The sequence below is a fragment of the Typopeltis vanoorti genome, chromosome 11 (genome assembly GCF_054136105.1).
Source record: "Typopeltis vanoorti isolate ZY-2024b chromosome 11, IOZ_Tvanoo_1.0, whole genome shotgun sequence".
NCBI classification, from domain to species: Eukaryota; Metazoa; Arthropoda; class Arachnida; order Uropygi; family Thelyphonidae; genus Typopeltis; species Typopeltis vanoorti.
In genome coordinates, this window is record NC_143559.1 from 104,113,281 (window position 1) to 104,125,294 (window position 12,014).

The 12,014-nt window shown below is 37.4% G+C and overlaps 1 protein-coding gene across 1 annotated transcript in view; it reads left to right on the forward strand.

Moving 5' to 3' along the window:
- The window catches only part of LOC150101893 (citron Rho-interacting kinase-like), a 594,274-nt gene that overhangs the window by 531,740 nt on the left and 50,520 nt on the right, over positions 1–12,014 (forward strand). Inside the window, exons 35-36 of the mRNA XM_090400165.1 lie at positions 5,483–5,591; positions 5,817–5,948. Of these exons, the coding sequence (XP_090256291.1) occupies positions 5,483–5,591; positions 5,817–5,948 (241 nt within the window). The remainder of the gene's footprint in view (positions 1–5,482; positions 5,592–5,816; positions 5,949–12,014) is intronic.

Consider the following 12,014-nt stretch of genomic DNA (forward strand, 5'->3'; position numbering starts at 1 on the left):
AAAGTCAGCTACTGGAACAAATCCTGAAACATGGGATTTGTTCAACCTCAACTCAACATCAACAGAGTTCATGATTGGTACTTTCAACATAAGAAGCCTGAATAGCAAAGAAATGGAACTAGAAGAATTGAATAAGTACCAGATCAACATAATAGGGGTGACTGAAACAAACAACAAAAAAAAGACAGTGTTCACTAGATTTTCCTTACCTCCACTGAATAACAGTCAGGAAATCGTTGTTTAAGACATTGGCTGTGGAAGATTTTAAAACTCTTGAATTATTTGAATATTTCATGGTTTGTCAGATGAAGAGTAAGAAGGGTGCTCTTTTCATCAAAACCATGGATAGGATTTTTAGTCAGTAAAAGAAAGTTGTTAATATAGATAGGATATGGATGAAAGCTTATAGCTCTATGGTAAACATTGATAAAGAAATCCAAAGAGAGGAAACCATTTGGCCATTCATTGTATCATTACATCCAATGAATGGCCAAAAAAAAAAGTGCTAGTTTAATTTGAAAAAGTATAAAGTTATGCATTTGGGGATGAAAAGATTACAAGCTGTGTACCACATTGACAGAGCTACACTCCAGGAAATTGATGAAGCTAAAAAATTGGGAATGTTGGTATATGAGAATTCATAGATATATTGCACAGGTATACAATGTACCTGATAGGATTACTTTTATTGTAGAACACACTAACAAACAGAGATGACAAGGAAGTTGTCATTCCTTTTTATAATGCCTTGATACAGCCTTAGTTTTTGTGAGCTAAAATTATCACTTGGAGAATGGTGAATGCGTGGAATGGGTCACAGTCTGTTAATGTTTTGTCAATCAGTGCACTGAAGGAGAGGGATAGATATTGTTGCATTCCCTGCAATGAGTCTTCAGACTCCACAAAGGTTCTTGTGCAATAATAATATTGGTTATCTGGAAATGCCAAGAATCTATAGAGAAATGGAATCTATACAAATCCATAGAGATGATTTGGTGATCACAGATTAATTGCTGGGCTTCTTAGTGGTGAAAAGGTCGAGAGGAGATGACCTCTGTTGTTTTCAAAGTTATTGATGTAAGGGCAATGAGATGATAGTTTTATGGTCAACTTATATCCCTCTTTAGCGGATATGGTTTCCATGCTGTTGGGAAGATACTTTAAAAAAAAAATCTGATTAGATTAGGCTGTTTATGGTATAGTGAGAGATGATTTTCTTTGGTTATCTACATGAGAGTTGCAGAAGACATCAGGAGGTCACCCTTCTTATTTGGAAGGGGTGCTGTTACCATGGTGCCATTTAGATGTGTGAAAGAGATGGAAGCATAGAAAAGCACCATGGTCTGATTATTAATTATAAAGAAGTTATATTCAACAGCCTTAGTGAGGACCAAAAGGCTTAACTGCCATTGAAGAATGGGACATGTTTTCTTGATTTGCATCCTTCAGAGTCTGAATTGGATTTTTTTTTTTAACAGATGTTGCTGGTTGTACTATATAGGCTGGTAGTGGTTTGGTGGGATGGGGGATGAGTGGAGGGTGAAAGCCCTCATTCCATAAGGATTCATTTCAGTTATCAGGAGAGCAGAAACAATAATTTGACCATGGTGCCAAGAGAGATGAAAATGTTCATTCTAGAGAATATAGGCTAAGGTTGACTGGGTAAAAAAAAACAACTAGTCACCATTACCAATAAAAGACCTAACATCTTCAGTGTATTTGAATTATCAGTGATGAGAATTATCTGATATTTTAGTTGGGAGATGAACTGTTTCAGCTAGATCATTGCTAACAGAAATGCTTCATCTCCTTCATTCTGATCTATAAATCTATAGGAGGAAAGTCAGCTTGAACAATTATACCTCAAGTGAAGATAAGCTCATTGTTTGACTAATTACTGTACAAAATCAACCCTCAGGGATAAGCAATCAGAGGTCATAGTGGTTATCAGAATACCACTATTATTTAATTTGCTGTCTACCTCTGACATAGCAAATGAAAGCAACAAGCAAAGTGTGATGAGGAAATTTTGAGCTATAGCAAATCATAAAAAGGGGATTTCCAACTTATAATGATCTCTGACAAATGTATCTGTACTATTCTTGCAGAATATACACATGCCAGCCACTGAATTTAGAAACCTTTATTCAGATGTACATGAATGTCACTTATGCATAAATGCAAAACACTTGGTTGCATGCATCAGCAAGTTTTAGGCAATTATTTAAGAATGCAGCTAGTCAGTAATCATCAATAGTGTTATTCACAATGGGAAAAACAAAGGATCTTTTGGAGTATGATAAAGAGCTTATTGTTGTGGGTGCCAGACTCGTCTCACTGGAGCCATGATTGTAAAAACAGAGCTGACTGGTTTCTTAAAATGTGAGATATCCCAGGTGTTTAATCAGAGAAAAAAATAATTGACATTGTTTGAGAAAGCGTGTACAGACAAACAAATCGAAGTATTTTTCAGGGAATCGTGCTGCCACTTGAGGTTCTGTATAAAATAAAAGATCAGGTTTTTGATGCCTGGAAGTGGTGGTGAACATTAAGTTTCAAATGAGGCCATGAATTTGGGTAATTTTGTATAGAATTTTTTTTTTTATACTTTGTTACTCTTGTTTTTATAGTGTCTCTTGTGATTGGCAATGGTAGAGAACTTAGTGAATAAGGGCATATGATTTATTATTATTAACATCTGACCTCCAATATGTCCTCAAACGGTTGAACAAATGATAAGAGGGTGCTGGTCAATCTGAAAGGCAAAATCTACAGGACAGTAGTGAAACCAGCTATGACGTATGCTATGGAAACTGTGGCTCTGAGGAAAAATAACATCAGCAGGATGGAAGTAGCGGGGATGAGAATGCTTAGGTGGATGTGCGGTGTGACCAGAAAGGATCATCTGAGAAATGACTATGTAAGGGGAACAGTGAAAGTTATGAACTTAGGAGCGAAGATACAGGAGGCAAGGTTGAGATGATTTGGTCATGTGATGAGGAGGGAGAATGATTATGTGGAAGAAAGGTCATGCAGATGGATGTGCAGGGGAGGAGGAAGTGCGGGCAGCCAAAGAAGAGATGGAGGAGGACTTGAGGATGAAGAACTTGGATGTGGTTACAGCCCAAGACAGGAGGATGTGGAGGAGACTCACTAAAAACTGTGACCCTACTTAAGTGGGACAAGCTGCAGAAGAAGATTCCTAACATGGTTCTAGTCTCCATGAATCCTGATCACTGTGGAACACTAAAGGAAAGGAGACTTTCATGTAGAAAAAAAAAAAATTCTAAACTCTAATATGGAGATAAAAGGAAGAATGTGAAAATAATTGGCTTATGTTAAGACTTTTAGAGAAAGTTGGCAACTAAAATTCCATCTATAAGACTATTACACTTTTTTTTTATATAATGTTCATCAAGTAGCTTTATTTTATTGTCCTACATGTTTCGCCAATTTTTTTTTTTTTTCTATTGGCATCTTCAGGGAATGCAAACTAGTAAGCTATATGAAGGTAACAGACTAGGTTATAACTGATGGTTCTAATTAATACAAAAAATTAGTATTGAACGAGGCAATGCACGTGTCTCAGGAACGTGATTTATTCGTTATGGCTCATGATGTAATTGTCATGAAAGTTCATTTCTTTGATGTTTGATCTGATTAAAGCTTTCCAAATTTCTGGTAAGGTTAGACCTTGATTCTTGTTTAGGTTTTCAGTTTTACAGGCGACTGTAGCTGCTTCCTTGAAGGTTCTTGAATGGTAGTTATCTTCTATATGGGGCATAAGGCTCTTATCCCACTCAATGTGATAGTTAGTAGAGGCAAAGTGGCAAGAAAAGCCTGAAATGTCTTGTCTGTTGTTTCTGACATTTCCACATTTCCTATGTGTTCTTTCTTTCTCGTTTCAAAGCTTCTAGAGGTATGACCTACATAACTAATACCACATGAGCAAGGTATATTATATACTCCAGAGTACTTGTAGAATGGATGAGGATCTTTCAGATCCTCATCCATTCTACATGATCTTAAAAATTTCCGAATAGTGTTGATTGGCTTGAATGCTACTCTGATATTATGTGGTTTTAGAAAGTTAGCTAATTTTTTGGAAATGCTGCTGACAAATGGAATAGTAATAGTACCGATGTATTGGACGTCATCACATTGTCTGTGTGGTATATCAGTCAAGAGAATCTTGTTGTAGAGTCTTTTTGGATAACCATTTAAAGATAGTTCTCTGGATATTGTAGTTAATTCCATTTGTAGGTCATTCTTATCTGTTGTGTACTGTATAGCTCTTTTCTTGAGCATATGGATAATGCTAAGTTTCTGAGCTATATGATAAGACGAGTTGAAATGGAGGTAACGTCCAGTATTTGTAGGTTTTCTATAAACAGATAGGTTGATACTAATATTGGTTTGTTTCTTTATTAGGATGTCAAGGAATGGCAGTTTTCCATCTTTTTCAATTTCTAATGTGAATTTGATGGTATGGTAGAAACTATTGATTTGGTTAAGGTAATCCATTAGTTCTTCTTTCGTATGATTCCAAATGAGAAAGATATCATCCACATATCTGTACCAAATTTTCGGTTTTGGAATGATCTGGGATAAGATTTTTTCTTCTAGATCTTCCATGAATAAGTCAGCACAAGGAGGGGAGAGGGGGCTACCCATGGCTAATCCAGTGAGTTGTTTGTAGACAGTTTTTTTGCCAAATAAAATAGTTAAAAGTTTTTTTGTATGAATTAGAACCATCAGTTATAACCTAGTCTGTTACCTTCATATAGCTTACTTGTTTGTATTCCCTAAAGATGCCGATAGAAAAAAAATTGGCGAAACATGTAGGACAATAAAATAAAGCTACTTGACGGACATTATATAAAAAAAGTGTAATAGTCTTATAAATAATAGTAAAAAAAAAATTCAACATAAAATTCCATCTGTTTTGGTGATTATTTAAAAGAGAATGCTGTATTGTTTGAATTAAGGATTTCAGATCCACAAGTTTCATTTCCAGAGAGTTGGAAATAAAATTACTAATGAATTTGTTGGCAGCCACCTGTGATCAAATAACTTGACAGTGAATGAGATATTTTTAAGAAAGAAAAAAGTGTAAATTATGTGAAATTTTTTTGAAATCATTTAGAACAAGGCTGTGGTGAGCAGATAATTGGATTTCTGGATTTCTTTGTGTGTGTGTGTGTGTGCACACCCGCACACACACTTTTATTTATATATATACACGAAAGAGCTTTAGGAAAGCCAAGTAGGAAAATATAATAAAATTTTCTCTTTTAAAAAAAGAACATGAATAACACTATCACTTTTAATACTATATGTAAAATTTCTTAACTTAATTTCTTAAAAAAATTGAATTATCTAACTCTGCTTTTTTGTAATACTGTTTTCTCATTCATTGCATTTCATTTTAATGTAATATTCTGCAATGGTCTAAATGTGATGGTCTGTCTTCTCCACATAGGAAATAGAAACTGTGGAGCCATGTGGTTGTATGCACTTTACTCAGAATACGGTTATCTTTGGTTCTGACAAATTCTATGAGATCGATCTCAAGGACTATACTATTGAAGGTATATATTTTATTTTTTTGTTTATATTAATGTTCTGAGAGAGTTTGCATTTGTTCTTTATTCAAATATTCTCTCTCAGAGAGAGTGAATGTTTGAACATCATGCATAACTGGAATTTTTTTTTAACTTCAGTGAGCTTAAAATAATTTTGCTTCCTGAACAAGTATTATAAAATATTGCAATATATGGTATAAAAATTAATTAATTTTTAAACTTAATTTTCAGATTTTTTAAGCCCAACTGATACTAGTCTTGCATTCATTATCTATGGTGCATCCCAACTGCGTAGTTTTCCTGTTGCAATTTTTCAAGTCTCCCTGTCAGATGAACCAGAAGAATTTTTCCTTTGTTTTCATGGTAATGTAAACTTCTGTATTTGTATAATTATGATATTGATTATGCAATTTTAAATTCTGTGTGTGTGTGTGCTGTACTGTGCTTGCATATATATGTGTGTGTGTGTGTGTGTGTGTAGAATAATTTTCTTATGAGAAGGGCCTTATAAATGGAATTTAAAATAGCATGATCATTATACTGCTTGGAAAGAAGTCAACTGACATCCCTCATGGGCAAGGTGCATCGTGCCATGTAACGAGTCACATGTTTGTAGTCAGTATAAATTGCAAGAATATGATGCTCCCAACTCAGGGCAACTGTGTCCTGGTTAAATGTCTGCGAGAGGGAACTGACAGTTTGAAAGAGGCATTGTGATAGGATGCCATGTTACAAGCTTATCTGTTTGGCAAATTATTGACAAATTGGGCCATCCCAGGCACATAATCAGTGATACCATACTGAGAGTGAAGTGCAGGGAGTCAACTGCAAGTGTCACCTACAGTGGATGATCTACCACACTCATCGAACATGGCCATAGGGTACTACGAAGGCTATGTAAAAACCACTAATCATCAGCCAATGCATTGAATGTGGGGTTCCAGGCATCGACTGGAACAAGAATCTGCACAAAAATATGCAGAACTGAGGTTCGCAACGTGGGTTTCCATAGTAGGACTGCAATATGCAAGCCCCACATACAAGCCTCGAACCAACATGCAGCATAGTCTTCAGTGCTGCAAAGCGTATGTGCAGTGGGGCATGTAAGTTTGGAAAGCTTTTGTTTTTTTCTATATTTATTATTTGAAAGTCACATTGCTTATTATCTCAAGACCTCATGGAGTCAGACTCACTAGGAGATTATTTTGTCACACACACAGCTCATCATACCACGCCTTAAACATGCTCAAATTCTGTGCAGACACCACACTCTCAAGCAAGGCATTCCAATCATTCACAACTCTGCATGCAAAAACCCTACTCACATCCTCCTTATACAGTTTCCAGGATGACCTCTGGTCATCTGATTCAATATCTATCATATCGCCCCTCTTCCTTCTATCCACTAGACTATGTAAATTGCATCTTCTCAACCTTTCCTCATATTTTCACATTCCAGAAATCAGAAACTGCATTAGTCAGTCACCTCTGGACCCTTTCCAACATCTCTTCATCCTCTTGAAACCAGGTGATCAAATCTGTGTGCAGTAGTCCATGTGTGGCCTAATCAAAACCCTATACAATGGAACAAGAATCTCTTTACTTCTACAAGTCAGTGTCCTTTGCATCATTCCTCCCAGAATTCTTTGTTGTCCTCACAATTTTGGCAGTGTCCCCTAAATTTCAGATCCTTATCTACTGTAACTCCAAGATCTCTTATTTCCTCCACCTCCAACAATATATCCCCACCAAGCATAAATTCTACATCCCATCTTTGTTTCCCAATTAAAACCTTACCTTTTGCAATGGGTGCTTAAGGGTCTAAGCTGTATAACAGAGAGGAATGTAAGTTTGGAAAGCTTTTGTTTTTTTCTATATTTATTATTTGAAAGTCACATTGCTTATTATCTCAAGACCTCATGGAGTCAGACTCACTAGGAGATTATTTTGTCACACACACAGCTCATCATACCACGCCTTAAACATGCTCAAATTCTGTGCAGACACCACACTCTCAAGCAAGGCATTCCAATCATTCACAACTCTGCATGAAAACCCTACTCACATCCTCCTTATACAGTTTCCAGGATGACCTCTGGTCATCTGATTCAATATCTATCATATCGCCCCTCTTCCTTCTATCCACTAGACTATGTAAATTGCATCTTCTCAACCTTTCCTCATATTTTCACATTCCAGAAATCAGAAACTGCATTAGTCAGTCACCTCTGGACCCTTTCCAACATCTCTTCATCCTCTTGAAACCAGGTGATCAAATCTGTGTGCAGTAGTCCATGTGTGGCCTAATCAAAACCCTATACAATGGAACAAGAATCTCTTTACTTCTACAAGTCAGTGTCCTTTGCATCATTCCTCCCAGAATTCTTTGTTGTCCTCACAATTTTGGCAGTGTCCCCTAAATTTCAGATCCTTATCTACTGTAACTCCAAGATCTCTTATTTCCTCCACCTCCAACAATATATCCCCACCAAGCATAAATTCTACATCCCATCTTTGTTTCCCAATTAAAACCTTACCTTTTGCAATGGGTGCTTAAGGGTCTAAGCTGTATAACAGAGAGGAACCTCCACATAGTCTTTAATGGAATGCAAAGAACTGATCTGCACTTCTGACCTAATGTCCAATCCTCACCTTGTAGTGCACTCTGTTAGGTATCTACCTGGATTCTGAACGAACGAGGATGGGCTGGCAATTTGGGATTTAGCTGACCAAATTGTATTCTTATTGGCTTAAACCACAATATAATATGATGTACAATATGACAGAATTTCATTCCGGCTGGGGCATCTCCCAGTTAAACAAGGTCCCCATTGTTTTCACCAGGAAACCAGGGCAAAAAGTCAGCTACTGGAACAGCAGATTGATATAATAGGGATGACTGAAATAAAAAAAAAAAAAAGACAAAAACTGGTGAGATCTTTCTGAGCAGTAAATATAAAATTATATTAAGGCAATGACAATCAAGGAAAAGAAGGAGCAGCTATAGTATTAACACTAAATACGAGGCTAATCTTCTTGAATGGCAAGAAATATAGAGTAGAGTGATGTGAGCAAATATCAGAATGGGGAACTGGACAATAAGACTTATTTGTGCCTATAGTCCCACAGAAGGTTCTACTAAGGTAGAAGTTGAGTAATTTTTTGAGGCTTTGGAGCAGGAGTGTCAAATTCAATTGGACTGCAAGCCATTTGCCATAAAAATGCATCTCAAGTAGGCAGAAAAAATTTTCAACTAAAAAAAAAAGCTGCACTAATTAGAATCGAAGGGAAGTGAAAGAATGAGTATACATAAACCGGAAAATTAATAATGAAAATTTTATTTATTCTAAGTCATTACAAGACATAAAATAACAGTATTATTATTATTACTATTATATGGGTGACTCCAGGGAGGCCCTAAACATCATGTCCACACACGTGGATAGGCTTATGTGTTCGTCAGACATGTTATGGTAGATTTCACGGTAAAACCTATCATAACACATCATGTCCACACAACTATTCAACATTCTCACAGTATCTATCATACCTTGCCTTGAACTCATTCACTGTCATAGCACCCACAACAGGCTCTGGCAACTTATTCCACTCATTTATCACTCTAAAAGTAAAGAACCCGGCTCTAACACCCTTGCTAACCACATTCTTGCCCAGCTTCCATAGATGTCCCCTAGTTCTTCCACCACTAGTCCTGATCTCAAAAATATCCTCTGAATTAATCCTATAGAAACCCTTCAGCAATTTGAATGTCTCAATCATATCTCCCCTTTTCCGCCTATCAACCAATTTCTGCAACCCACAAATCTTCAGCCTGTTCTCAAAAATACTTACAGAGCCTTGTTCCTCTGTTCAGAGCCTTGACAAGACCTCATCTCGACTACTGTGCCCAGATTTGGTCACCTAAGTTTCATTCCATAGACCTGCTATCATGTTGGTCACTCACCTCTGGATCATCTCCACCTCCTTCCCATCAAGAAGAAACCTAGGTGACCAAATCTGGGCACACTAGTTGAGATGAGGTCTTATCAAGGCTCTGTACAGAGGAACAATAACTTGCTTGTCTCTGCTCGTCAAAGTATTTTTCAGCAACCAAGTGATTTGATGAGTTGATTTAGTCACTTTTGCAATGTGTCCCCTAAACTTCATCTCCCTATCCACCAACACTCCCAAGTCCGCGGCCATACAGCTGCTAATCTTTTCACCCCAAAATGCATAACATTACATTTTGTCACATTAAATTGACATCCATTCTCCTTAGCCCAGAACTCCAATCTATACAAATCATCCTGCAAGATTTTGACATCTTCTGCATTCACTATTGCCATACCCAACTTTGCATCATCAGCGAACAAATGAACCGTTCCTCCTAGATCCTTCCCTATATCGTTAATGAACAAATTAAACAGCAGTGGTCCAAGAACAGAACCCTGTGGCATACTACTAGTCACAGGCTGTCTTTTGGATTCTACTCCTGAATAAACTACTCTGATATCTCTCCATCCACCTATCCATCTCACCAACCCTATATCCATTCCAATTTGTTGCAGTTTACGGATTAGAATTCCATGTGGTATCCTGTCAAAGGCCTTAGCCAGGTCCAGCAGTATCACTGTAAACCCATTACCCTTATCCAGTTCAGCTGTCACTGTGTTATAAAACTTGAGCAAGTTACTGAGGCATGATCTACCCTTCACAAAGCCCTGCTGTCCCCCGTACAGTATCTCATTTTCATCAATCCATTCCTGTATTTTCCCCTTGACTACTTTCTCCAAGACCTTGACAATGACTCCTGATATGCTGATCGGTCAGTAATTTGCAACAGTAGTCTTGGATCCTCCTTTATGCAGTGGAACTATTTTCGACCCTCTTTCCACACACCTTCAGGACTAAACCAGACCCAAGACTCAGATTAAACAGCATGGTCAAGGGCACTGATAATTCTTTAGCCACTTCATGTGAGACCCGTGCCGGTATACCATCCAATCCTACAAATGTATTCACATTAAGGTTCTGTAATAGACTATTCACCTCCACTTCATTCATCACAATTCCCGTATAAAACTTGAGCAAGTTTATACTTGAACTAATGGTTCCTTCATTCTTTCATTGTCACCACCTGGATGATATACTCATGCAAAGTGCTCACTCAGTAATTCCACTATATTGATTGATTCAGTGATCTCTTTACTATCGGCATTCCTTAAAATTATTCTGTCGTGTACAGCTTTTTTTTGTTTGCAGCATATTTAAAGAACTGTTTGGGATTCTCTTTAGCCTGCATGGCTAATGTTCTTTCACAATACGCTTTTGCTTTTCTTACCACACTCATTACCCTTCTGGCCTGTGCTTTATGCCGTTCATGTGCCTGCCAGTCACCTTTCTCCTTAAATCCCTCCACAGTTGTTTCTTTTTTTGCTGCTCAAGCTTAATAGTGTTATTCATTCATTTAACCCTACTTGATTTATTATTCGGACTCTAAGTATACAGTCAGCCATTGCCTCCTGCAAACACTTCTTAACCGCCTCCCATGAACTATCAACATCCAACCCTTGCAGTTTTACATGCCATGGCACGGAACCAATCAAACTCCTAAGCTTGTCATACTTACCAGCCCGATAATTCCATATGTACCCTGTTGTAATTGTAAATTCCACACCTTTAGCCACCTCCCAAGTCAAGCATCCTATGATTACTCTCACCAATTGGTGGCAATGTGGTCATATTCGTTACGGCCAAATTCTCAAATGCAATTACTAGGTCAAGCACTCTCTGACTCCTAGTATTTTCCATTACATGCTGTCTCAGATAGTTATTCCTTAATAATTGAATAAAATCCAATTCCTTCCTCCCATGTGTCCTTTCCTCCTTCCAATCAATGTTACCATAGTTGAAATCCCCCATAATAATTATCTTCCTTCCACTCATTTCTTTTATTTGCTTATGCATACTATCTCCATCATCTATTCCATCACCTGGTCTATAGCAGCACCCAACTGTATATTTTGTTCTGCTAGTCACAATCTCACACCAAATAGCCTCAAATGAACTCTTTTCACTATCCTGCAATACAACTTCAATTCTCCTTGGCTGCAGCTCATCAGCTATCATCAATAACACTTCTCTCCCCCCATTTTATTCTCCCTGTCACTCCTGAACACACCATACCCCTCACATTCAATCCCACTAGCTATATCATCTTCTGTCAGCTATGTTTCACTAATGCCAATAACCTGTGGCCAGGAAGAGCCAACCAAGGCCAAAAATTCTTCCTTCTTGTTCCTAATACTCCTGGCATTAGTATACATGAAATGCAGAGGTCCCTTTGTCCCACCCCTATCTTGATGCATTATTCTAACTATCCCATTCCGATTACTTGTCTTTAGTACTGGCTCAGGTACATTATATACA